The sequence below is a fragment of the Alligator mississippiensis genome, chromosome 11 (assembly GCF_030867095.1).
Source record: "Alligator mississippiensis isolate rAllMis1 chromosome 11, rAllMis1, whole genome shotgun sequence".
NCBI classification, from domain to species: Eukaryota; Metazoa; Chordata; order Crocodylia; family Alligatoridae; genus Alligator; species Alligator mississippiensis.
In genome coordinates, this window is record NC_081834.1 from 27,436,658 (window position 1) to 27,463,938 (window position 27,281).

At 50.7% G+C, this 27,281-nt stretch overlaps 2 protein-coding genes across 7 annotated transcripts; one reads left to right on the forward strand and one right to left on the reverse strand.

Annotated features, from left to right (window-relative positions):
• Nucleotides 1–20: 20 nt before the first annotated feature.
• MPI (mannose phosphate isomerase) lies at nt 21–15,472 on the forward strand. 2 transcript variants are annotated; one of them, XM_059714732.1, is made up of 8 exons: nt 21–40; nt 2,538–2,665; nt 3,373–3,573; nt 7,376–7,517; nt 8,018–8,200; nt 10,759–10,932; nt 12,542–12,750; nt 14,041–15,472. In XM_059714732.1, the coding sequence occupies exons 3-8, from the start codon at nt 3,379–3,381 to the stop codon at nt 14,254–14,256; spliced, it is 1,119 nt and encodes a 372-aa protein (XP_059570715.1). In that variant the 5' UTR covers nt 21–40; nt 2,538–2,665; nt 3,373–3,378; the 3' UTR covers nt 14,257–15,472. The 2 variants fall into 2 exon arrangements, with proteins under 2 accessions (XP_059570715.1, XP_006264069.2); XM_006264007.4 differs by lacking the exon at nt 21–40 and adding an exon at nt 91–188.
• Nucleotides 15,473–17,703: 2,231 nt separating this feature from the next.
• On the reverse strand, nt 17,704–26,198 carry FAM219B (family with sequence similarity 219 member B). 5 transcript variants are annotated; one of them, XM_019477476.2, is made up of 6 exons: nt 26,089–26,196; nt 25,115–25,214; nt 23,516–23,606; nt 22,633–22,710; nt 21,951–21,999; nt 17,704–21,109 (listed from the first exon to the last, which is right to left on the reverse strand). In XM_019477476.2, exons 1-6 carry the CDS (start codon nt 26,152–26,154, stop codon nt 20,954–20,956), a joined length of 540 nt encoding a protein of 179 aa, XP_019333021.2. In that variant the 5' UTR covers nt 26,155–26,196; the 3' UTR covers nt 17,704–20,953. The 5 variants fall into 5 exon arrangements, with proteins under 5 accessions (XP_019333021.2, XP_006264068.2, XP_019333020.2 ...); XM_006264006.4 differs by having other exon boundaries at nt 17,704–21,106; nt 25,115–25,217; nt 26,089–26,195; XM_019477475.2 differs by having other exon boundaries at nt 25,115–25,217; nt 26,089–26,195.
• Nucleotides 26,199–27,281: the final 1,083 nt, after the last annotated feature.

Sequence of the window (27,281 nt, forward strand, 5' to 3'; positions counted from 1 at the left end):
GTGGGAGAGCTCGGCCGCTTGGCTCCGGGGGCGGGGCCAGGTGAGCGCGAGTGACGTTTTCTGCCCGCCCCTCCCCGCGGGGGGCCGGAACTACCTTTCCCGGCGTGCAGCGCCCGGCCGGGGGTTGGGGGAGGGGAGGGATCAGGCCGTGCAGTGCCGAGCTGCGGGAGCCATGGCGGAGTTGCGTGGTGAGCGCGCTCGGGGCGACGGGGTGGGCCGGGATCCGGGATCCGCCGAAGCTGCGGCTGCGGGGGGTCGAGCAGGCGGCGCCTTGCGCTCCTGCCCGGCCTCGCGTGTGGTGCCGTCCTCGGCCGCCGCCTGCTCGGAGCCAGCGGCGCAGCCCGTCCGTCCCAGCACCCGCTTGTGCCCATCGCTCGCCGCGCTCCCGACCGCTGCCCCCAGCGCGGGGGGCCCAGGCTGCAGCTCTGCCGCCTGCAGGGGGAAGCCGCGGCTCCCACGGTTTTCTCCTTTAAAAAAGAATCCATTTTTTAAAGTTCGTGTGTTCTTGCGACCCCCTGAAACGCGCTGCTCGAGCCCCGGCCGCCCTGCCCCCGGGGCGGATCTGGAAGCGGGGTGCGGCGGGCGAGGTGCAGCACCTGGGAAGAGGCCTGGTTGACTGGGAGCAAGAAGCCTGGGGGACAGGCTCGGTGTCCCGCTTAGTCTGAAGCAAAAACAAATAGCGGTTCGCTGGGGTGAGCTCAGAGCCGTCTGCCGGGCTGTGAAACCGGAGCTTCCTTCCCAGGAGCAACTTCCCGAACCAAGGCTTGCAGAAGAAAGGCTAGCTGGACAGGTGCAGCATCAGGACCATTGCAGAGAAAAGAGGGCCCTTAACACCTGGGGAGTGAATGAAGAGTTTAGGAGGTCAGGCAGATTGTGATGAGCTGAAAAGTCAGCTGACTCCCTCACGCTGCCTGGCTAGAAATGCTGCTGCCAGGTGGTTGGTTTTTACGCTTTGGGTGGAGCAGGAGTTGGAGGGTGGATGCAAGTGCACCAGTGCATGCCCCCCCGCGCCCCAGTCCACTCGCCTCATCCTTCACTCCCCTGCTTGGTAGGGAAACTTTAATGTCCAGCACAGGCAAGTAGTGTTTTTGAGGCCTGCCAGTGATACTAGAGCCTATATGAGCACTTTACTAATCACAGAATCAGAAAAAGAAGGCTGGAAGGGACGCCCTGCTCAAGGCAAGAGCTTTGCTGCCTAAGCCTTCCTAAGTGTAGGACCACAGTTTCAGTTAGTCCTGGATGCTGCGCTTGATCTGAAGATTAAAGACTCCACAAGCAGCAAGTAGACTGATGCATGAGTTGGAGTGGAATCAGCTTTCCCATAGCAGCATGCAGTGTGCAGGAGTAAGGGAGGTCAATACATATTTATCTGTATCATTAGGCCTGACTTGGGGATAAGCAGGTGGCAAGAGATGAAGCCACAGAGCAACTTTAAACTGCAGGAGGGAGAAGGGGGTGGGCTGGAGTCTGAACATCTTGCCCTGGGCACACATCTTTGCTGGGACCTAAATTGAAACTGGTTTCTGTTGAAACGCATTGGTGTCCGAGTGGCAGAGCTGGGCTGGCCGGGACTTAACCAAAGAGTGTAAGTTGCAGCTAGGCTAGGTGGAGCTGCCCTGGGAAGATGATAGAAGTGTTTGTTGTTCAATGGAGTCAAAATATGCTACTTGGCAAAGCATGTTGTTGCTGCTCTGAGGTATATGATGTCAGAATTAGACATTGTGGACGCTTCAGGCCCACACTGACAGTCCAAGCTTTCCTGGGTAAAGACCATTTCTTAGGATGTATGGCACCTGAATAGTGGGGCCTCTGAGGGTTACTGTACTATAAAAATGGCAATCCATCACTTTTTCTTCAGTGAGCCATTATTTTAATGAAAAGTAGGCCTTCAGGCAGGGAAGGCAGTTTGAGGAATGAAAGAGGAGGGTTGACTTGAGCAGGAAAAACAACCTGGGAGAGGGTGCGAGTGTGGGGAAAGAATGTGAGGATGAGTTAGGATTGAGGATAGAGAAGGGGTTGGGCAGAGACTGAAACTAGGAACAGATGTTGTGTTTGTCCTGGAACAGGAGTCCTGGGTTTGGCATGTATACCTATGACCCTGCTAATCAGGGGTTTAGTGTGATGGCAGCAGTGCTACCTTGCTGCCATTGATCCAATGGTGCACTCTGGGGATAACCATTCAGATGCGCTTTGTACTGTTAGTACTTCTTATCTCGTGAACCTTTTTAGGATTTATCCTGAGACAATGGACATGGATATCTAAACAGTTGCACTTTGTCCTGGTATAAAATAGTTTATCCTGAGGCAAATGCAACATCTTTTTGTAGTGAGAGAGGTGAGGCACTTGTGTTTGATAGACTGCCCAAAAGATGAGGAATGAGAGTAGGCTGGGGAGAGGGAGTGGGTAGAGCAACACCATTTTGGGCAGCAGTATGGAGGAGGTGGTCACCCAGGAATTTAATGTTGGGAAAAGGGCAGCTATAGAGATAGCAAGCTGTTTTACAAGTGACCTTTTGTTCTTGTGCCTTTTTTCACAGTGTTTCCCCTCTCCTGCCCTGTGCAGAAATATGCCTGGGGAAAGATTGGCCTGGACAGTGAAGTGGCTAAGCTGCTGGCTAGCAGTGACCCCCTGGTACAGATAGCACCAGATCAGCCATATGCTGAGGTAAGCCTTGTGTTCCCTCTCCATCCCCTTGCCTTTTTTCTGGGGAGCACCTACAACCCCACACTTGGCCACTTCCACCCTTGCCCTCCATCCTGTTAAAGGCCAAAAGCTGGCTCCTTCCTTTATAAAAATACAGCTGTTATGAATGTGACGTTCATCCACAGTGGAACGGGCGAGGATGCAGACAATATAAAACTGCCAGTCCTCGTGCTTCGGGGTATGAACCAATTGCCAGCTGGGGTCAGGAAGGAATTTAGAATCTCTTCTGTGGCTTAATGCAGCAGAATAGTGACATGCTACGGAGAGGGAAAGCATTGTGTCGGCCACTGCTGGAGGCAGGGCACCCCATCTTCTGGGCTGTGGTCTGATCCAGTATAGCATTTCCAAGGTTTTGAAAAGTGCTGAGTAGAGTGTGGCAGCTGGCAAGATGAGCCTAGCAGTCAGGCCTGGGTATTTCAATCCCAGCTGGAAAATGAGGAAACCATCATAGTTGGCACTGAGTAGGCAGAGTGGAAGATGAGATGTGCTGGGAGAATGTGGATGCATATTGAGTCGGAGTGCACCAGGAAGCTGAGGATGACAAAATCTTGTCTCAGACCATTCTGCCTCCCCTCCCTATTGCCATTAACCTGCTAATTTATCCTCCTGCCTCTGGAGAGCTGCCATAGGGATGTTAATGGTTATGTCTTCTCTCCCGCCCCTTGTAGCTCTGGATGGGAGCTCACCCCAAAGGCGATGCCATTATTCTGGATAATCGAATACCCCAGAAGACCCTAGGACAATGGATAGCAGATAATCCAGGGTGCCTGGGGTCCAAGGTCAAAGACACCTTCCAAGGCCAGCTGCCTTTCCTGTTCAAAGTGCTGTCAGTTAACATGGCCCTGTCCATCCAGGCTCATCCCAACAAGGTAGGATACAGTTTGTAATTCCTTTGGGGGCCACAATTCTAGGATAGCTTCTCAGGGGATGTCCCAGGTATAGGCCATACTACAGAGCTCAGCCTTGTTTCCTGACATACTGGAGAATTAGAGGGCCTCAGACATAACCATGTCCAGCAGTAACTTACTTGCCACCAGCTGTTATCTTCCATGCCTAGATGCTGCTGAGCACATAACATAGCAGTACAGAAAACCTATCGTGCTCTGACACCTGTGCAGAAATGAAAGCAACTTCCATGCCTGTGCCATCCTAGGGTCTCTTGGACAGCAGGTGCTAGTGCTCAGATGAGTGCCGCACTCATACTGTGATGAGTGGAGGGAGAAGGACCTTGAGCTGGCTATGGAGCTTTAGAGGAAACTAATCTGTCCTATGGAGATGATTCAGCAGTCTTGCTCCCACTGATCTCTGTGGCTAGGACAGAACGTACAGTATGGGTCCCTTGAGTAGGTTGGTCCTGTATTATAAACAGGGATGCAGGTTTTCCATTTGCCACAGAAAAAAGTGCAGGTTTTCTCCCTTTAAGAAAATTGTGCCCCCTGTTGCTGCTGGGTAGACAGCAGGCACTTCACCATGGTGGCGCAGGACTCCCAGTGGCAGTACCAAGCCTCCCCACCCTGCTCTGCCCTACCATGCTGGGTCCTGCCCATTGGGCTGCAGAAGGCCCTGAGGTTGGGGGTGAGGGGGCAGGGAGCCCCAAGCTCACAGCCACCAGCCTACATATGCTCCCCCACAGGCTCCATTCCAGCCATGCCAGCTTTGCGGGGTGGGGGGCAGACTCCGCGCTCTGCTCTGGCTGCAACAATCACTGCCACTGCTGCCTGCCACAGGCGGCAGCCAGGGCTCTGGTGCTACTGAGGGGGTTGTGGGTGGGGAGTGAGGGGCACTGGCATATCAGGGCTGCCCAGCACCACAAAGCAGTGGGGACAGCTGCAGCTGGACCTGTGTCCTGGTAAACAAAGGGGGCAGAAGGAGCTCTGATTTTCCATGATAAACCCAAAATCAAATGCCAAAATGTATAGGTATTTAGAATGTATTTTATTATAGTGATTGAGGCACTGATAGACTTCCAAATTGCTTTAAAATTGTGTGTGTGTATAATATATAGCAATTAAACATTGTGTTCAACTGATACTTATATCAGAGCATCTCTTTTCACTATATATACATCAGTCCCTATCAGATCGGCACCAATAAAAGGAAAATTGACATTATTGGCAATCAGCTTTTTTTGGCTGGTGTAGCCAAAAATGTCACCAATAAATGACATGCACATGTGTGCAGCTGCAGCATGCACGCAGCCAGGAATGCAGCATGGCAGCTTGGAGAGTAGCATCCAGCTGGTAAGTCTGGGAGGGGGAAGGGGCAGATAGAGGCCTCCACAGTGAAAGAGGGAGTCGGGTAGGGGCAGGCGCTGCCCAGCCAGAGCATAATGGGGCACAGGATGGAGCCATGGGGGTTTGTCTTGGGGGTGCAGTTGGGGTGGGACAGGGCACAAGATGGAGTTATGCAGGTGGCTCATCTGGGAGGCACGGGAGGGAGGGGAAAGGGGGTGACTCCATGCTGCTGCGTGCAGCCCCGGTGAAGGCATGGAGGGCATGTGCCCCCCTGGATTTGCACATGGTGAGGGCGGGCTGCCTGCTGTGGGCTCAGAGCCAGGGGTTGTGCTGGCCTCTTCCTGGCAGGGGGGCTGGACCAGGGTTGCGCTCAAGGCGGGTAGCGGTGGTGCTGGGAGGGAGGGCTACAGCGAATTTTGGGGTGGCTGTGTAGCTCAGCCCATAGCTACCCCTCTCAGCGCTGCCACCTGTTCTGCCCCCACCCACCCCAAGCGCAGCCCTGGCCCAGCACCTGCTGGGAAGACACTGGCATAGCCCCATGGCCCTGAGCCTGCAGCAGGCAGCCTGCCCTTGCACTTGCACAAATCTGGGGGGTACATGCCCCCCATTTTTCCCCTGGGGGTGCATTCAACATCAGGAAGCCATGCTCACTCCCCCCTCCCTCCCCCCCCCCCCAAAATGAGCCTCCGTCCCCCACCCTGTCCTGGCTGGGCAGCCCCTGCCCCGCTCCCTCCCTCACCGTGTGGGCCTTGATCTGCCCTGCCCTGCCCTGCCCCAGCCCCTACCCTCTTCACAGACTTAATCAGGTAGATGCTGCTCTCCAAGCTGCCAGGCTTCATATCAGCTATTGGATCACTATTGACCAATATGTTTGGTTAATAACAGGCCATCCATATCGGCCAAATAAATCTTTATCAGTGTACCCCTAATAGTGACATTTGATTTTAATCATGGAAAAAAGCAGACTTGGGGTTTTTAATGAGAAAACCAGGATCCCTGTAAGGTCACCCATGCTAACAGGAAGGTGCTTTCGCTGGTTCTCCTGACATACCCTGCTGAGGAAGACAGACTGCTTAGCCACCTCTGAGAATCCCTGACTCAGTACAGGGACTTCTGCCTTGGCTTTTAGGGCCAAGAATATTTGCACAGCTATCTATGTGACTAAGAACAATGGGAGCACTTATAAGTAGAGTATGTATTGTGTCCTTTGCCCAGAGTAGAACTGACATTAAAGGCTGGAGCTGAACAGCCCATTTGGGATAATTTAAGAGCAAGGAACAGGTGTCTGCCTCGGCATCAGTCATCTGAAAATCTGTGCTAGGGCAGACTTGAATATTATAACTTGTATACAGAGCAGTAAGCTCAGTTCTGGCTCTGGCGGTGCTCCTCTACACTTTGCTGCTCTGTAGGTCTATGAACTGCACTGCCTTAGAGCAGTTTGATCAGAGTGCACCATCTATGCATGTCCAGAACCAAAGAGTTTTAGCCAGTGAAATGGTTTCCATTTTTATTTACTTCCCTTTCAAAGGTTCCTTATACAAAATTCCCAAACTTTAGGTCTGAATCAACTGGTCAGTGTCACATCACTGCCTGACTCCTTGGCTTGAAGTTAAGCAAGGAACAGTTTTAATGCTTTATAGTACTGATACTTTAAATCATGCTTTGTTGTGTCCTAATGCTTGAACTTCAGTCTAGAGATGTTTCCTTTAGATCCGTTTTATGGGGAGGAAAGAACTCTAAACAACACATGGAAGAGTCCCTGGCAGTGTGGCTGGGAGTTCTTGATGAGTTTGGAGCAGCCTTTAAACGTTAGATTTTTTTTGTTTGTTTTGTTTTGGTATTGGTTGGGAATGTGAAATTCAATAAGGGAATCACCTCACTGGTAATTCATTAGAGAACAGCAGGTGTCGCTGCCTGTTAGCAAGGGAAACCTGCATATTCGGAATAACAGGAGCTGTATCACAGAATTAATGAGGATGAATAAATCAGTCCATGCTAACATGCTCTTCTATCTCAGATCTTCTTGAGTGGCTGCATCAACAACCAGCTGGCATCTCTGCTGACTGCTCTTGCATTTCAGGAGAGTCTTGTGTGTTTAACTATGTTGTCAACAGGCTGGAGCATAGTGACAGTGGCTGTTCCACCAGGCAGAGGAGGTATCAGTGAGTGAAGGCAGAGCTCTAAAGTCTAGTGGGCAAACAGATTGAAGGCTGGCACAAAGCTAGATGCACTCCATCTGTGAGGATCATCCAGTGAGTGAGCCTAGGGAGTAGGAATTCTTACAGGGCTGAGTCCTTTTCAAAAAAGACCTACCCATGTTCATGTAATCCATTTTGTCATTGCTGTTGCCATATCCCCAGCCACTTGTCATGCAAGCCAGGAGGGAGGATTGGATTGTTCTGGTTACGACTCATCTGTGCTTTTCTCCCCTCTCTAGGATCTGGCAGGGAAGCTCCATGCCCAGTTTCCTGATCACTATCCAGATGCCAATCACAAGCCAGAAATGGCCATCGCACTGACCCCTTTCCAGGGCATGTGCGGCTTCCGGCCTGTCCAGGAAATTGTGGCTTTTTTGCAGAGTAAGAAACAGGTGGCACTGCTGAAGTGGACCTGCAGGGTTCTACATGCTGGGTTGGATGATGGGCAGAGGTGGGGTGGGGGAGAGGGAGCAGAGCTGGAGGGATTGAAGGCATTCAGAATCTGAGGAGGAGGAGAGATCAGATGCATCAGTTCATTCCAGTGGCCTGACTCACAACCCACTTGTACAGGGTTTGGATAGGATTCTCCATTTTGTTCCAAGCAGCTGGTATTTGGTTGCTGGAGAGTGAAGGGCCTGAGGGGGAAGGCCACACACCACAACATAATATGGGTGGGGGTCAAACCATGGTGCATGACCCATGTGCAGCTCCCAGTGAAATGCGGTATAGAGAGCACAGAAGTTGGTCTCCCGTCAGCATTAACAGCTTGTCTCTTGTGGGGAGTGCGAGTCAGCCAGGAGTGGGGGTGAGGGGAGCCCTACCTGGGTGGTGGGTGACCCTTCCCCTTCCTGGCTTATGGTGAATGCCTGGTTGGGTTGCAGATGTCCCAGAGTTCCGGGTGCTGATAGGCGACGTGGCGGCTGAGCAGCTGGAGCGCAGTGTGAATGATGATCCGCGGGGAGTGTCTGCTGCTCTGCGCATCTGTTTCACCAGGATGATGAAGAGTGAGAAGAAGTTTTTTGTGGACCAACTGAATTTGCTGGTGAAGAGGATTTCCCAGGAAGGTGTGTTCTACTCCCTGTGGCTTTGACCCAAGGCATGGAAGCCCTGTAGGGACAGGGCACAGAGGCCTTGAGGTGGCAGCTTTCTGTTGAAGGCAGCATCCCCAGGAGCCAAGGTGTCCATCCCCACCCTAGACTGGGAAAGGGACAGGGAGATGCCATGGCTTGTGGGGGTGGGCAGGCAACAGCTTGGAGCAGAGCTAATCTTCTGGAGTGGGTAGGAGGGAGGGCAATAGCTAGTGCCAAGCTCATCCTCCACCCCCTGCTTGTAACCCATGAGATGTACCTAGCTGTACCTGCTGGCTCATACCAGGTCACTTATGGGGTGCTGGAGGTAGAGTTGGGGATGACCTGCTGGGTGGAGCCCAGGCATTCCTTTGCTGGCTGTGACCTATTTGTCCTTCCGTGCAGTCCCTGAGTCCCTCTCCAAGGTCATGATTGTGCCCTTTGATTATTGTGAGGTCTCCTGATTCTTTCCTCTGCTGTAGCTGAGGTCTTGTATCATCATACAAGAGCCATGCAGTCCTCTTGGCATGATCACTGGGCTGTTCCTGCTGATGAAGAAGCCTTTAGTAAAAGCTTGCTCACTGAGCAGGAGCAGGAAACTCACCCTGACTCCTGGAGCAGCTCACTCATCTTTTCCAATAGAGAGGCTCCAGAAGTGAGTTCTCTAACACAGAGCCCCCAGACTCGACCAGCTAGGTTGCCATGCCACTTGGAGTGGAAGAGCTGATCACACAGCGAAGAGTGTGGTCAAGCTGGTGGGGAGGCAGTTAGAGCTCTTGAAACCTGTACTTCATAGTAGCACAAGCTGCCTTGTCTCTCAGGGATCTTATGTATTGGGATGTGCTAGGGAGATCCCTCAGGAAAATCCACCTGTGTGTGCACCCTGGGAAGCATCATGGCCTGGCAAGGCAGCATGCCATGGAGAATGCTAGAGATTAAACCCAAGTTCTGCCTGACTGGGACCATTAAAGTTTCCACACCTCTCATGAGAAGAGTGCTTCACCTCTTGCCTTGTTACCCAAGCTGGGTATTAGACCTTGCTTCCCAAACTTCAGTTAGAGGTTCTCTTTCCTCACTCTATGTCCTTATGCAGCTTTGCTTGCAGAGATGTCTGCCTTTCAGCTATTCCCTCTGCCAGTCTGAGAAGGTATCAGGTCTCTCGCCACGGGGTGTTCTCACTGCAGAAGCCTTCCAATTGCTTTGAGTCCAGCACTGAATACAAAGCTGCACTTGGCCAGTGAGTAGCAGCATCATCTGGGTACAGAGCCAGGGAGTCCGGTTTAATCTATCCAGTAGAAATAAACAGTGGAAGAAGCATGTGTATTTGTATCTGGGGAAAAGCAAGGACAGTGTGCAGGGGATTTTGTCCTCCTAGGGAACACGGCTGTTAGAGTCTCACTTAGAGAATTAGCAGAGACCGCAGCTCAGCCCCATTCTACCTCCTCCCTCCAAGCTCATGGCAAGATAGTCTCTCATGTCTCCCGTGAGTTTCAAGGGCTGTTTAGAGTGAAGTTTATAGCACTGTAATGAAGGGCCCCTTCTCTCGCAGTGGTGAGCCACTTGGGCCTCTTTCAGTGGCCCATATGAGGCTGCCCCTCATCCTCTGCTCCATCAGGGAGGATCTATCTGTGCTGTGAGAGCACCCCCTGGTGGTTTCTTGTGGGGATGGGTTTGCACCCAATCCCACCCTGCTCCTTATCACTGAGACTAGGGGTAGGACTAGGAGAACTGGCCACTTCTGAGTCCTGTGCCCTGAAACAGGGGGATCTGCCCCTGCAGTAGAGGGAGGGGATAGGCATCTACCCCTGGAAGCTGGGGAGTTACATGTAGGTCCTGGCTGGGGAGATGGGGCAGCTGCTTCTCTCCACTGGTAAATCAGTGGGAAGAGAGTTGTAAGACACTTAGGAATTGTAGTATTTGGGGTTCTTCTTGTTGAGAGAGTGGCTCTGAACAGTGCTCCTGTCCCTTCCCATCACCCCTTGTCCCAGTTAGACTTCTGGTGTTCCCTCCAAATGTTGGGGAGGGAGGGGAGTGTATGTGTGATGGGGGCTGGGTACAAGGCTCTGGAAGTAGAGTGAAAAGGGGGCGAAAAGTCCAAAGCTTGCGGGGAGGGTATAGTCAAGGAGTCTGGCTTTGCACCTGGGAGGAGTGAACAAGGGAACAGGCTGGTAACAGTCTCCCTTCATGTGGGGAGTCAGTTGACCCAGGCCAGTCCTTGTCTAGGCTAGAGGCTGATGCCACTTGCCCCTTGTGTTTATCTCTGGAGATGGCTAGACCTAGCTGGGGTGGGACTGAGTTCCAGCTCCCTCACTAGACAACAGCAGGTCAGTCCCCACGTTGGCTGCTTGCGGCTGGGACTGCCCAGCCTCCTGCCTTTTAGGCACCCCCAAAGCCTTCACCTCCTGCCTGGTGTAAGGGGGCGCTGTTGGTCTGGCAGCCCTGCACTGCCCCGGGCCAGAGAGCTGTCAGAAGAATGGAGTTTGTCACCCGCAGGGACTAAGCTTGAGGGTGCCTGTTGCTCACATCGCTTTGTTCTGGGGCTTTGCCTGCTGCAGCTGCTGAGGGGAAGGACACATCGGACAGCAATGGGGAGCTGCTGCTGCAACTGCACTCACAGTTTCCGGGAGACATCGGCTGCTTCGCCATTTACTTCCTCAATGTGGTGAGGCTGAACCCAGGGGAAGCCATGTTCCTGGGTGCCAATGAGCCCCACGCCTATCTCTATGGGGGTGAGTGTATGTTCTGTGAGGGCTTGGGGGAGCCATCGCTCTCCTGGGACACTGCAGTGGGAATAGCTGTTTATCCAATGCCTTACTTCTGTGTTTACTGATGGTCCTCATCTCTTGACTGGGAGGGATCAAAACCCCAGGTCATGCCAGGGGGCTGGTTAGGGCACTAGCAGAGGCAGACCATGTTCTTTACCTTAAGCCAGTCATGAGACAGTCCTGTTTGGATATGACTTACTCTCCTTAAATTGCGCATCTCTGGCTACTGTAGGAAGCAGACTATCTGACTTGGTGCCTTATTCCAGTGTAGCTTCTATTAGGTATGTTCATGTAGCGGGGATGAAGGGCTGCTGTGCTGGAACATGTTCTTTGTGAATCTGAAGGAGGCTCAGGCTAGCTTACCTGCTCCTCCACCCAGCTGATTGACAGCAGCTCTTTGAATGGCCATGGGAGTCAATGTCCTCTTGCCAACCCTAAGTAAAGTGATGCGGTGGGGTTCCCTTCATCCAGGGGTGGGCAAAATACAGGATGCAGACCGGATACAGCCTGCAGAGGGTCTCCGGCAGGTCCATTGGTCCTGCCTGGCCCAGACTGCCACCCAGTCCCATGGAGACCAACCAGGACTGAAGTCCTGGGCTGAGCACACAGCCCCAGCCCTGGCTCACCCCACCTTGCACAGGGGGTCAGGATGGCTGCTGCACTGCTCCAGACCCACCCGCCTATGCTATGGTGAGTAGCAGTGGTGGCAGCCCTGGCATGGGTTCTGGGTCCTTCTTTTTCCCCCTACCACTGCCGCTCAATGGCCGGGGTGAGCAGATCTGGAGCAGGTGTTGCAGGGACCCTGACCCCCTGCATGGGGTGGGCCGGAGCTGGGGCTGTGCACATGTGGGGCTCGGACCCTGCCCGGGCCAGTCTCCATGGAGTCAGGACTAGTGGCGTCAGCAGCCAAAAGGAACCACCACCGCTTCCTCTGTGCCTAAGCCACTATCACTGAAGCTGGGCAGTAGCTTCAGCCCCTCCTTGGGGTAGAAGGGCAGCCCAAAGGTGGCGGTGGGGGCGGCTCCTTCCAGGTGCCACCACTGTCAGCCCCAGTCCCATGGAGGCCAGCTTGGGCAGGGCCTGAGCCCTGGGCTGAGTGCACAGCCCTGGCCCACCCCACACCAGGGGTTGGGGTCCCTGCAGTGCCCATTCTGGACCTGCCCACCCCAGCCATGACGAACAACGGCAGTGAGGAAAATCAGGACCCGGAGCCTGCACCAGGGCTGCTGTGCGGCTCCTTCCCTCTGCCACCCATGCTGCCTCCAGGTCGCTCCCAGCCTGCCCGTGCCAGCTCCCTGCCCACCTGTGGCCCATCCCACATAGGGAGATTTGGTCAGCTGTTGCATGGGGGAGTGGGGTTGCTGACCTGGCCTGTAACAGGTCCAGAAAGCTCTTGTGTGGCCCAAATAATTGCTCACCTCTGCCTCAGCTAGTCAGCCAACTGTGCCACACACTGCAGAGAGTAGGAGGGTGTGGGGGTAAGGAGGGGTGGTCCTAATCCCTGGAGATTGCTAGAGCTCAAGCAGCTGGTCTTCTATGAGATGGTCAGGAGTTTCCTCCCTGTGACCTGCAGACTGCATTGAGTGTATGGCCTGCTCCGACAACACAGTGCGTGCTGGCCTCACTCCCAAGTTCATCGACGTGCTGACCTTGTGTGAAATGCTGAACTACACACCAGCGTCCAGCAGTGCTAAGATCTTCCCTGCTATACAGAGCCAGCTGGATCCCTGTGTCTACCTCTACGACCCACCTGTGCCAGACTTTGCAGTCATGAGGATACAGGTGAGCAAAGATGGGGGTGGGGCATTGGGTGACAGAAGAACCCAGGATTGGGGGGCAAAGGGCAGCAGAGCTAAACAGCAGGGAGCAAGCGATGGTTTGGCCTGGTGCATCCAGCAGGAGCACTTCAGAGCCAGCATCCCAGATCTCATTAATGACTTCTCCCTAGAGGAGCAGGACAGACTGGTTCTGCAAGGAGCAGAGCCTGATCCTTTGTGCCCAGGGCAGTGTGACAGCAAGGTGGGGAGGGGAGATAGATGTGGAGTTTAGACATCAGGAACTTACCCCTTTACCACCCTGTCTGGTGTAACCCTAGGTAGGACTCCTGTAGCCCCTGTCCAGCTTGTCCCCTTTCCTCACACATGTATGCCAGACCTGTCAGCTCAAAGCAAAGTACTAAGCAAATTATCCTGTGTTACTGGATCCCATCAAGAAATGGGACTGAATTAACTCTCTGGGACAGGTTTGCACTTGCCAAGGTGACTCCTGCTAGTGTCCCGTGTCACAAACTTTTCACTTGCTTATCCAGCCAGCCCTGCCTTCTGTGTCTCTGGCTCCTGCTACTTTTTTTTCCTCGCATCCTTTCCCCTCCATCCTGTTTCTGCTTCAGCAGAGGCCTCCTCTGCAGGGACCCACTGAAACTAGCCAGTGCCAGTAAGTTTCACTTGTTTTGAGTGTAGAGGCCAAGGACATGCATGCACTTGGTCTGAAGTTGGCCAGGCCCAATGAAGAGAGCAGGCACTGACCAAAACGGGGTGCTACACACTTACCAGAGGAGGATTAGGATGTGTTGAACCTGGCAGGGATCTGCCCTTGCTTAATGCTCTGCTGTAACTTGCTCCAGCCCAGACAGCAATGATACTGAAGAACAGGTAGGAGGAGAGGGTTTTTCTGGGCTTTTCCACTGTCTGGCAATCAAGGGAAGAGATGGCTGGAAGCAGGGATGTTGGCTGTTGGTTTTTCTTTTCTCCCTGCTTGTCCTGCAGTGTTCTCAGCAGCGCAGGCAGCTTGGTGGTCTTTGACTGGCAAGTGCCAAAAAGACAGGACAGGGATGAAGGAATACATCAAATGCAATGGGCTGTATGGAGCCTTGCACCTCTGGGTTAAATGGTGATAGTGAGAAACTGAAATCAACAGGACTCAATCTGCCATGTTTGGGGACAGGCTTCATAGTGAATTCACTGTGCTACAGATCCTTGGAGAACTGGTCCAAGTGCCCTCTGTGTCCCCCTCTCCCCCAACCCATCTCCTTCAGGAGACAGAAATTTAAGCCAAAGCGTGTTTTTATTGCAGATCCCCTCAATTAAGCTGTACCTCATCTCTGCCGTCGACTCTGCCAGCATCCTGCTGGTGATCCAAGGGACAGCAGTAGGCACCTCCACCGGCGCAACATCTGAAATGACCTTGCGCCGGGGCTCCGTGTTCTTCATCTCTGCCAATGAGAGCATCTCCCTGCAGGTCTCCTCGCCGGACGGAATGCTGCTCTTCCGTGCCTGCTGCCTCCTCTGATCTTGCACACAGAGCCTGCCCCTGCTGCAACTCCACTTAGAGTAGATAGAAACTGGCCTGGGCAAAGCAGACTTCCATGGTGTGGGTTAGTTTGAAACGTGCCCATCAAGAGCAGTGGCAGTCCTAGAGCAGCAGGCACCCAGTCTGTAGAAGGAACAACTCTTGTTTCCTGTCCCTCCAACTTCTGGCCAGCTCCCAGGTGGCAGTGCTAAGTGCAGTGGTGGGAGAAAGAACCTGTTTGTCTGTCTTAACACCCCAACCACACCTGCCCCCTTTCTGGGCTCTGAGGTGTAATGAGTTTCCTTAGCCCCATGTATTCCTGCAGTGCCTATCCTTACCTGCTCTGTGCACAACATGTAGCAGCTGTTTTCCTGTAGCTTTTAAGTGGACCATTTGATTTGTGTTAGGAGGGAGTGGAGGGGGGAACACTGCTGGGATATGTGCATAACTATGTATGATAGGTGTGTGAGGGATTGGGAATCACAGAACAGCAGGAAACATGATTGCTAGAGTTAAAGGTTGCTACCAGGAATAGATATAGGAGATTGCTCACGTTGCAGAAATCTGTGCTGCTTTCTTTCCCAGCTTATCCATTTCCAGGCAAGGTGATGCACTTTCAGGTACATGATCCACTCACCAGTGAAGTCCTTGCACCATTAGGCTGGGAATAAACCGTTTCCCAGGTATGTACTGTGCAGAGGGAGATTGCTTCTCTGAGCAATCTAGGCAGGCTTCAGTCTCAGCTGACCCACTGTATCCAAAATGGGATGAGAACACAGGCTGCTCTCACCCTAACCTGCAGCACAGACAGTTTTAGCAGAAAGAAGCTGCATGCTTCTCTGGGCTTGTTGATGTCTTCTCTCTGCAGGTCTGCTAGTGTTACTGTTGTCTTTGCTTCTGTGATCAGAATGTCCCATAATCAGACTGTCGGCAACTGCCTCCCTATCCCAGTGTCAGTAACCATCCCATCCCTACTAGGTGGGTTTGCAGTGTTGCTGAGGGCATGGATAAACAGACATGTGACATGCTTCAAGCTCTTTTGAAGTGCTTTTAATTTGTAGGATCTCCGTAGCAGACAACACCCAGCTAAAGTATCACCACAAAACACTTCAGAGTTGTTCTTGTTTCTTCATCATTTTTCATGTGGTTTTGACTGATTTGTAGCACTGTAACACCGTGCATCATCTATCTGCTCAATTAAAGTTGTTTAAAGTGCTGTGTTAGGTCTGTCCATACCTGCAGTTTCCAGAGCTTTGAGAGGCACTAATCATCACTCTAAGTTGCTTTTCAGAGGGCTGCAACACTTAGTCCTTCCAGTGGTTAGTGAGCAGAGCAAGCATCCTGCTGTATGTGCAAATTAAACTGTTTCTTTGTGTGTAGGGGAAGAGTCAGGCTGGAGTCAAAGCTTATGCAGGAACTGGGTTAATTAGAGAATTGGAAGGGGCAAAGGAGGTTCAAGGGGATTGGGGTGTTGCTTTTGATGCGCTAGAGTAGCCAAGCTGCTTGTTCCTGCTGCCTTCCACTACTGTAAATAGAACCGTCTAGGGCTGAAACTTCCTATAACAAAAAAGGATGGAGCAATTGCGATGGGAAAAGCAGCCTGCATACCAATTTCTGAGCCTTATGGCAGCAAAATCTTGTCCTTTGAGCTGGACAGGACTTAGTATTGCTGGGACAGAGGTAAGAGCCTGCACCTAGACATCTTGAAAAACGGATGCAGAGGGCTGGTGTCTGAGCATCAGGGCTCTCCTCAATTTTATCCCTGATGCTGACTCATTGTGACTTTAAGCAAATTGTCTAATCTGTGTCTCAGTTTCTTCATCTGTAAAATGGGAATAGTGACCTACCTCACAGGATGTTGTGTCTGGAGAATCCTCACTTAAAGGTGCTGGGAGTAAAGTGTTATCCCCTTGGTCCTGGGGAAGCAGTAGATAGCTCTTGCCCCTTAACCAGAATAAATAACATCACTACTACCATCTCTTCAACTGGAATTCTGTTTATGTTCCTGGAGCTGATGCACAAGGGGCCAGCTCTAACTAACACCTGTTACTTCACATTGGCCACCAAGAGACTGCCCTACTTAACGTGAAAATGTGGGAGTCATGGCTACAGACACCAGTTACCTTGTTTTGTCACAAAGGTTACAGTAAGAAAGCCAGCTGCTATTTTGTGTGCCTAAAACCCTCAAACATGATCTGTGTGCACAGAAGGTTGATTGATACTAGAGGGCAGGGAGGCAGGAAGTTGTGTGGTGCTGACCATTTAGCTTAAACCTTCAGTAGCCAGGGCATGGTATTCCTGGTGAGGGGCTGGCAAAGTGGGTGCATCAGCTACAGGCTACTCCTATTTTTCATGGTAGGAGTAGCTAAGACTATTCTTTTTCCTAACAAGATTCTTGCTACCTTGTAGACTTAGAATCATGGGAAAGTAAGGCTGGACAAGACCTCAGGTCTCAGGAGGTCACATAGTCCAACCTCTTGCTCAAGGCAGGATTGCCCTGACTAAATGTTCCTAGACTTGAATAGTTTCTACCAACAGGTCAGGTTCCAGCACTTGAGTAAAGAATTCTCTTCCCTTTTCCAAGCTTTGAATGACTTGCTGTGAACACACAAGCTGCAACAGTAATCTTAAAACTCAGCTGGTGCTGTGCTGTGCTACCCTTCCCTCTCCACCCCCATGGTCGACCTTGATAAACCACTGAAAGAAAGGACTTGCTGCTCACTCGGCATCATAGTTATCTAACTCCAGTCCAGATGCTCCCATCAGTGACCTGAAGCCAGTGGACCCCTGATGCATTTCTTTGACTTGTTTTAAATAGCTGTTCTCATCAGTATTTTGGCACTTTCCCTCTTACACAGTGAAACTGATCACCTGTGAAGGACAGTAAATGTTAAACTCTTGTAACCTTTGGGAGCATTGGGAAGGGGGTGTTACCCAGGAAATCAACCCAGGGAGGAGCTCTTCTGAGCCATATAATGTGTATTTAACAGCTGTTAAGTATTTCAGTCTCTTCTGACATCACTAGCTTTAATGGTTTGATTCATCCACTCCATTGCTCTAAAAAGAGCTATAACTCTTTGAAGTAGGGAGGCAAGGCAGCGATATGCAGCCTTGTGTTATGGTGTATTGGCAGGTAGGGTGTGTGCATGGGCTGGAATGTTCTGTCATAAAGAGAAATAAACAGTCACTGCAAAAAACAAGCACTGGCCTGTGTATGTGCATTTTATTGGGAGTGGGGGAAAACAGCCATTGGACACTGTGGATGGAGCTAGAGGGCATAGCAGAGTGAAGCTCTGAGCTATCTCCTTCACCTGCTTGCAGTAAGTCATACCAGCCATGAATTATTTGAGACTCTGTGAGTCACTCTAGTTAAGAGCCACCTAGGAACCCTCCCTTTTGCAGGGACAGCTGTATGCAACTTGCTACAGCAATAAGGAAGAGCATAAGTAGCACAAGATCCAGTTTATTAAACACTTCTTTTGAACTAGGAATATATATATAATTATCAGCTCTCTAAGACATTATATTAAATAGATTTCTTTACAGGAAGCTGATTGTCCTCCACATAATGCAGCAGGATGATGACTTAAGGCAGCTTTCTGATTTTATGCCAGACCAACTCCTTGCCCCAAGCCCCCACACAAAATGACCTGTTCACTTCTTGAGAGGTTCTGTGCTGCCCTGACTCCTTGCTGTTGTCTTGGTAGCTGAGTAAGCACCATTAAGCACCACATGAGAAAAGACCTGAAAGTAGCTAGCTGCTAAACCCCATCACTCTTGACTGACTGAAAAAGCTACTCCCCACAGCAAGAACTGGAATTAAGGCCCTGAAGGCTTAGCAGGAAAAAAATATAGTATCCTCTTCCAACTATTACTCTAGTTAAGTGAAGTCCACAGGCAAGGGGAAAGCTGTGTTCTCACTGCAAGTGTCCTGTTCACAAATTTCAAGCCACTGCACTGATGAGAGCTCACCTGGGTTGAGAATCACCCCATCACTGGTGCTGAACGAGGCATGCATGTTGGCTGTAGTTAGCACGGGGATGCAGACCATGACAGCAGGGCTCTGCAGGACTCAGCATACCCCATGGAATGCTACTTTTACAGGCTCCTCTATTCTATTGCCAGAATCAGGAAAGTGGGCCACTGACACCAGCTAGAGGCTTAGCCAGGTTGTGGCCTCATCCCCGTGCGTATGCATAAGGGCCAACCTTCTACCACCATACAGATTAATGAGTTGGATCAGGATCATTCTTTGAAAAGACCTGCAAAGGAAAACTCAAATCACTTTACATGTAAATAAGCTTCATCAGACATGTGACCTTGACAACTGGTTCTGACCAGGATCTTAGTACTGAACCACCCTGCTCTCACTGTCCGTGTGGCCCCCATTATGTTCAGGATGTAACAGTCAGTCTGGCATCCAAGCCAGTGTGTTATTTATTTCCACTGCAATCCTAGTGTCACAGACTCTATCCTCAGCCCCTCTGAAATCTCTTTAGTGACCAGAAGCCAACAGCATCTTGGAAGCCCCTCATTCCTGACACTGCATTTTGGACAAGTACTGAATGATATAAGCTAGGGGGAGAAAGACTAGGCCTTCAACAGTACTGACTCGATTCCTCGAGCCTCCCTCCCCCTTTCAGTGACACTTTTTAACCAGCAAAGAAAACAGAACTTAAGCAAAACAGATCTCCAAGCTCTGCCTCAGCAACCCCTCTCTACGAAACACATCTGCTACAAACAATTACCATTGTAACTTCCTGCTAGGGAGGTCAGTTTTAACTACTTCTGACCGAGAGAATAAGCAATTTATGATGGACTGAAGATAACTCTGGAGCACTGGGGGTTGAAGATCAGAATGTCAAGATACTTTGGAACCACAGCATTTTAAAACAATGTACAACTTTGTTTTAGAGTTGTTTTAGATCATGATTTTATTACAACTTCCCAATTTTGTCCTTTTGGTGAGAGTCAGTTCTCTGAGTCATAGCACTCCAGGCTCCCATCCCAGCATAAGTAATAGTTCAGGACAGTTTCAACAGCCCGTCCAGCTCATGTACATCCTTCCTCAAAAAATAAAAAAAACCAGGCCTAGCAGCAACCAGAATTGCGTCAAGTGATAGGCCAAAGAAGAGCTACCAGTATGAGCAAGCAGAGCACAAGATTCCAATCTGGTTTTCAAGTGTTTAACTAAAAATAATTAGCCAAATAAATTAGAACTAGATCCTGGTCCTAAGATCAGCTCTTCCACAGCAGAGCTGTCTGCCAGACACCCACCACTAAAGAAAAGACAGAGATATCAGAAAGGGCTGCTGTAATACCAGGTGCTACTGAGTTGATCAGACAACTACAAGTCAGTGATGTACTTAATAATTGCTGAGGTGTGGGACATGAAGCAGGCAACAAGATAATGAACACAGCAGACATAACCCCTCTAAGAAGCTCACAGTCCTGGTCATACTTGCTCTACCCTCATTTCAACACCAGCCAGTGCCTCCTTCAGTACTCCCAAGGGGTAGCAAGCTTTGGTTCTCATCAGTGTGCAGCCCCCAGTCCAAACAAAAAACAGTCCAAACAAAAAACAGCAGCAGTTATAATGTATTACATACATTATTCTACAGATAGTCATAAAGCAGCCCTTCCCTTTTACTGATACCTCGCTGCAACCCAGATTTCTAGCTCCCAGCTATAGCCTTATATTGACCTCTCTGTCCTAGAAGGTCCCCAGCCTTCCAGGCAGGAGGGACAAACACTAAAATAAATACAGAACAGGTTGTGAGATCACTTGTACAGAGGTGTGAAGGAAAGCCCAAGGCCTTGTGTATCAGATGCACCCAAAAACATGTAATGCCTGGTATCAATGCCGGAAGAAGCCTGCTCCAATACCATCCAAAATCTCCCTTCAGTTAATTCAAACTCTACTAGTTAAAGATGAACCTCAAAGGAGGAAAGCAAGGTACTTCTTCGGGGAACCAACAACTAGTGAACCAAACCTTCGCAAGCCTTTCAGAACTGCTTCTTTCAACATGGAAGCAAGTTACCACATTTATCTGCCATGTTCTCAGTTCCGAAAATGAAGCATTCCCCATAAGAACATGGAAGCCATCCAAGGCAGCATGCAGAAAGCTGCGCCTTAAGGATCACTACAGGACAAACAGCAGACCCTAAACTTCAAGCTCAGAAGACTGCAAAGAGGAAAATAGTGTTTGCAGCCACACAGAAGGGCACTAACTTGCTGGGTTTTATGCTAGACAGGTTGTTGTTACCAACATAAAACCTTAATTTTCCCCTTTACAAATGACTTTGGAGTTCACCTTTAAAATGAGAGCACCAGCACCCAGGTTCTGACTTCTTCTTCCTTCCCTGCCAGCCAGCACAAAGCACATCTCCGTGGCTCCAAGGAGGTGACCAGGTGCACACAGGCAGCTTGGATGTCTGCACATCATATCAATATATTATATCACTATATGTAACAAAGTGTAGCTTTGGGATAAGCGATTTCTGCTGCTCATATAGAACAGGTGCAATAGTGCAGCATTGGCAGCATTCAGTTCCCCAGTCACTGAGTCCAACTCAGCTAATGCCTAAGTTCAGTGCTGGACACGTTCACCTCTATGAGGCATCCAAATGTCCCAAGATAAAAAGGTAGAAGGTCCTGGCCCTTGACCTGTACTGTGTGCAACCCCTGCTGAACAGTCTACTGGATCGTGCAGGGCAGAGATTCCCCAAAGCAACAGGGACAAGTTGAGGCAACAGGCTTGGGAGGAATGAGATCTAGGTCCTCATCATCTGGGATCTCATCAAGGTGGTACCCATCCTGCAGCAGCTGACGGTTCAGATCCTGGTTCACCTGCTGAACAGAGGACAGACAGGGTAACAAATCCTGGAACAAGTTGCTGCAATGAGATCAGGGCCTCCTATTCCAGCTAAAACAGAAACATGCTTCATAATATCTGACATCTGACCCTACCCTCTGTGGGGCTGAAGCAGGAGTTTGAGTAGGTGTCACTTGCATTATTACATGCCACCCTTGTCACCATGCAATCCTGATATTCCTACTTAAAGGTGAACGAGAGATAATTTAAAAGGAAATGAATTGTTTAAGCTAAGATCAAGGACTAGCAAAAAAAAAAATCTCAATGGAAACCAGAGTCCCAAAGTTCCTGCTCTGCTCCCAATTACCAGTTCCCAGTCAATGGCTCTCACATGAAGTGCTGCCAGCTGAGCAGAGAAGGCAAACACAGGAAAAAGAACCCTTTTTTTCCCCCTCAGACTGCAGAACACTGCATACATCAAGACTGTGACTGCAGCTCCAAGTCCTCCTTTACTCTGCTTGAGACCTAAACTGCTTCAGAGTCTGAAAAGAGGCAGGGCTTATCTACCCTATCAAGGCACAACATTTTAACTGCATCAAATAAAACTGGCTGGTTGGGGGAGATTTAAACACCCTTTCTGCAGCTCTGGCCACTCAAACAGCACTGTTAGAAAAGAAACTTGAAATGGATCACACCGTTCCAGGTAAGTGAGGTACATCTTGTAAACAATTAGCACCAGATTAGTCAAATGAATTGCATTCCAGCTACTGAGCAATCTGCCAGCAGGTATGTGGCAGCTGAGCAAAGAGAGTAGGAAAGAATGGATCCATGCATGCTGTACTGCAAATGTAAGATACAAGTACAACTCTTTGAACTTGCCTCAGCAGAAGAGTAACCGGAGGAACCTCTTGATTCCAGCTCCCCATCACTAAGAGAAGAATGCAACAGTCAAAGCAAGCAAGAGACTGCATGAAGAGCCCAAATAATTGCTGTCAGTTCTGAAATAGGAGGGCTGGGCCTATGTGGCAAAGGATGTACATGCCAAACCCACCCAGCCCACTTTAGCAACCAGATAAGGGCATTTTTGAAGTGAGGGTGCTGAGGTCATGGACTCCAGGGGACTGAGAAACTAGCTTTAAATTTGGGATGAGGAAAGCATTTCAGCATGACATTTTTCTGCAGGGCCCTCACAGTTGACCTAATCTAGTCAGGAGAGCAGACGCATTCTTCTCCTTAAGAAGTGGCCCAAGAAGCTTAAGTGACAGGGCAGCAAGGGATCTATCACCCAAAGATGGGAATGGAGTTTGCCTTTCAATTGCTAACATGCCCAGTTTCCTTGAGGTAATGAAACCTGTCTGCAGGGTGACAAGTGAACCATTTCCATATTACAAGCCCTGGTCTTCTCCCGAAGTTTCTAAGAATTCCTATAAAGGTTGACCAATGTATAGCTCAGTTGATTGGGTACATCCTGAGCAAAGTGTTGGGTGAGCCCACTGAGTGCAGATCATTCAGTATCTGCTGAATGCAGCTACCGAACCACACATAAACGCACAACTCTCACCTGTCTGACTCAAGGGACACCAGAGTTTCATCTGCTGTCTGGCTCAGAGCAGCATAACCCTTGTTAAACTTCACTGACCTGCAGGAAGGTGCAATCAGTAAGCCAGCAATAGGCACCGAGATATGGAAATGCAATCACAGATCTGCCAGCCAACCAGGCTGAGAAAGCAGAGTTGTAGAGGGGATGTGCAACCCTGGAGAGGTCCTATCAAGATCTCACAGCCTTGGTATGGCTAGAGAATAAGTCCAGCTCCTCCCCAACCAATGACGACTCAGGGACCCGACAAGGTGTGGTCCAGCTACTGTGATCTGCTTAGCTCCCTGAAACCAAACAATCCCCCAGAAGCCCCTCAGGAACCTTGTTAGAGAACAGTGCCTGTAAATGTGGTAACTGACCACACTTATGTAGCCTCTTCAACCTGACAGCTCCTTATTCAAGATCAAATGTTCATATCCTTTTAAAGTAAAACATATATCCTTCATAAAAATAAGCCTATGTGATTTATCTGCATGAGTTCTGGAGGGGGATAGAGAACTCCTGGTGCAGTTGTGCCAGCCTCCTTACGCTGCCCACTGGCTAACGTGCCTCACCCCTGATTTGGGAAGACCATATCTAGGAGTGGGTTCGGTATCTGTGGTCCATTTGTCTCTCAGCTAAGGCTGCCAACAGCTGGGGGAACAATTAGCCTGGACAGCAATCGCTGGTTTGCTGGGTGGGCACACATTGAGACAGGGACTGACTATCCATCACTAAAACACCGAGGCTGGAGTAGGACCAGCAACTAAGTTGTTCAGGGCTCCACATTGTGTTTCTAGTCCTCAGAATGCAGCTCACAGTTATATCTGGAAATACATATCAACAATAGGAGGAGATGGGATCCTACCTTTTTGAGGCTTGCTTTGGTTGCTGCAGAGTAGCTCCTCCCAGAATGCCTTTCCTCCGCAGCACTGCCTTTGCCAGTTCCCGGTGCTTCTCTGAAACCCAAATGAGGACATTATAACCATGCACTCAACTGACTTACAGCTTCTTGCGTGAGCTGGCAGAAGTCAGAACTAACAAGAATATGGGTGCTTAGCAATGTAATTCAAGTGCAACATCCAGCACCAAATCTTCCTCTCTCATGTACTTTTGTCACAGTGATAGAGTTAGCCACAAGCTCTGATTGCACACATCAGTGGGCTTCACTTGGTTAGCTTCAAAGAGCTTCCCCTACTACACAGACTTTGGTCCTGAACACCATCTTTAAACTATGTGAACATCAGTTTAAACACCACATCAAACATGGGAAAGCAATGAACCTCCAGGGCTTAATATAAAGCCTGACAGATTGTCAGGCCAGGAGAAGGCAGAACAAGTTCCAAAAGCGAGGATCTTCTTTGAGTACTCCCTCCAGCCCCCAGCATGTGCAACCTTGGGGAATTCAGCAGAAACAACTCAGCTGACATCTAACTGGGCCGTACAGCCATGACTCACTTATAGAAAGCACCAGCAATCTGTGCCATCCATGCTCCAGAGTGATCAAAAAGCAGCTTCTCACACTTACCTAGCCTGGAAATCAGAGGATGAGCCTGACCACATCAGCATCACAGAAATACAGTGCTGCCTGCCTAGCCAGGTTAGCATGAATAAAAAGCCACTTTGGCCACAGATTTTCAAAGGTTCAGAGCCTCCAGATGTACCAGCCCTACAGATGGTGAGTAGCTGAAACCACCTACCAGAGACATAAAAGTCACCATTAGACTTCCAAGCTGTTCTCCTTGTATTAAGGGGAACTGGAGTAGCACAGCTGATCTGTAATCCCATTTATCACTGTGCAGGAAATCTTAAACTGTCCTGTCCCATGCAGAATCATGATCCTGATTCACTGAACCAGGATTTTTTTTTCTGACCATAGGGAAAATCTAGGCTTTAAGTTATGATTAGATGGAGCTGCCCAGTGGTGCAATGCTGGACTTGTACCACTCCTTCCTCCACAGCATAAACTTTATAATATGAGGGGATCACCATCATCTGTAGCAAACATTAATGCTCTTTTTAAAAGCAGGTTAAGTTGGGGTGAGGAAAGGACTCAGACCATGTAGCTTGACTAAGGCCCTCAATCACCAAACAGGCAAGGGACAGGTAGTGTTAGTACGGTACCATATGTGAGCAGAGTAACCTTCAAAAAGGGGCAAGGAGAATTTCAGTATCCATGGCCTGTACAGCTCTTGGCCTTTCTGCTAAGACCATCAATAGCCACTTCAATTGCCATGATAAAGGTTTATCCCACCAACATCCAAGACCCAGATTCTTTTCTTTATTCAGTTCATTTCACCTGGACTACCACATCGTCATGGGATAATATCACCTTTCAGTCATTACTGATCTGGGCTAGAGTTGAACCATTGATTTAGAGGTGAATTTCTCCACGCCTCTACCCAGTCTCAGCTGGGGTCCTGCTGAGGAAGTGGGGACTCTGTGGCAGCACAGGGCCATCACTTACGCAGTTTGGCCTGAATGGTGGGAGCTGTGTTCATGATATATGGTCCCTTTTTCTCCACTGCCTCAGCCTGCTTCTTTGTCCTCTTGTTCTCACTCTGCACCTGCTGAAAGGAAAATTAAGCAAGAACACAGCTGGTCAGTGAGTGGCAAAAGCGACAAAGGCAACTTTACCTGTGCTCACCACAAAACATTCCTATTGTTGGTATTTCTCAGGTAACGGTCACTACATCAGTCTCCTGATCACCGTGACAGCCTTGTGGCACAGCAGTTCAACAGAGCTGCAAGGGTGAAGTCCTCTCTTACCAGCCCCTGTGACTGCCAGGGGGACTGGAGAGAAGCGCCATAAAAGGGAAAAAGAAAGTCCATTCGAACAGGAAGGTCTGTGGGAGTTTGAGATGATTCGTATGGCAGAGCTAGCAAACTCCTTTGTTGGTTAAGAAATGTGGGATAAAGCCGAATGAGGCTTTTAAAGGCTGTTACAGGCCTCAGCCACGCAAACCTTAAAAAGACACTGAGGTTTTTTACTTAAATTTGCTTTTTTGAGCATTTCCAGCTCGCCTCCACTCCAGTGACTTGTGCCGGCTTCCTTTTCCAAGGCAGGGATGAGGAAGTCAGGAATCGTGCTCAATAATGCCAGCGAGAGGCGACACCCCAAAATGTGGCAGCGGTAACGGGCCAGAAAGGAAAACTCAGCAATAAACACCCCGACTTCATGGGGCAAAAAGCCAGGGACGGTTCCTTGAAAACAGCGACGCGGAGAAGTCTCAAGGGCCCTGAGCACCTTCGAGGCGCAGGTGAGCCAAGCGGGGCAAGGAGAAGGGCTCCGGGGCCAGCAGGGCAGACACCCAGACGAGGCGAGCCCGCTGCGGGCACTGCTCCCCCGGCCCCGAGGCGGGCGGGTGGACACACGGGCCGGGCCACGGAGCTCCGCGAGGGGACAAGGCGGGCGGGCAGATCCCGCCGGGGGCTGCTCACCGCGTGGGCACCCGGCCCGAGTCCGAGCCCGAGCCCGGGCCTGTCCCCGCCACCACCCGTCGCCATGGTCGGTCGCTCTCCCTCCCGCCCGGGCCAGGCCTGCCCCCGCCCCTCATTAGCATAACGCTGCCGTCACGAGCAATCCGCGAGCGCCGTTCGCTCCACAGCACCCCAGCGTCCCGCCCCGCGGCAACGCCTATTGGCAGCTGTGGGATAAACGGGCCAATCAGCGAGTTACGGCTCCCTTAGCCGTCACCGGCCCTTGAAGCCGAATATGCAGCAGTATCCTCTTCCGCCAGGACAGCCAAGGGCGGGGTGAGGCGGGATACGGCGACCTTCTGGCCCGCTGGTGCCGCCTCTGCGATGGCCGCGCTCCAGGGCTGCCGGCGCACACGTGTGAGGCCGTCGCTGCCTGTGCCGTGGCGTGCGGGGCGGGGCGGCGTTGAGAGCAGGGCCAGGGATCCGTGCCCCCCCGCCCGGGGTTGCCAACTCTTGTTAGGCTCCTCTGGGAGGTTTCGCGAATGCCACGTGCCCGCGGCACACCCGCAACCCTGCCCGCCTGCGACAGTTACAGAGCACGGTGCACAGGCTTTACGTCAGGAAGGCAAATGCACGTGACTATTACATTTAAAATACCCACTGGACTACTGTATAAGTCAGGTTCAACGTTTAATGTTTATTTTAATGAATGCCCTATCACTTTTCTCCCGGGTGACTCATCATCTCCCGGCGGTTTATACCTAATTCCTGGAGACGCCGGGGCAATCCTGGAGGGGCGGCAACCCTACCCTTGTACTCAGCAGGGTGAGAAATGGCTGCACGGCCGCGACCGCCGCCGCCGCAACACCAGCCTCGCTGCTCTGAGGGCTGACACTGCAGCAAACCGCCCAGTTTGCAAGGCCCAGGCCCCCGTTTCTGGCATCTCTTCTGCAAGCTGTCTCCAGCAGGGCTGAGAAGGGCACTCGAGGAGATGAATATGTGGCACCCCAGCCTAAAAGGCTGCCACTGCTCCTCCTCTGGCCCTGCAGAGCAGGGGGAGGTGCATTCCCTAGTCAAGAACGCACTTAGCTTTCATCTTCCAGGGGGGGACAGGAGGACTTTTTTTCAAGGAACATAATATATATATATATATATATATATATATATATATATAAATGAACTTCTTCAGCAAGTTTTCAAAAGGAAAGTAAGCA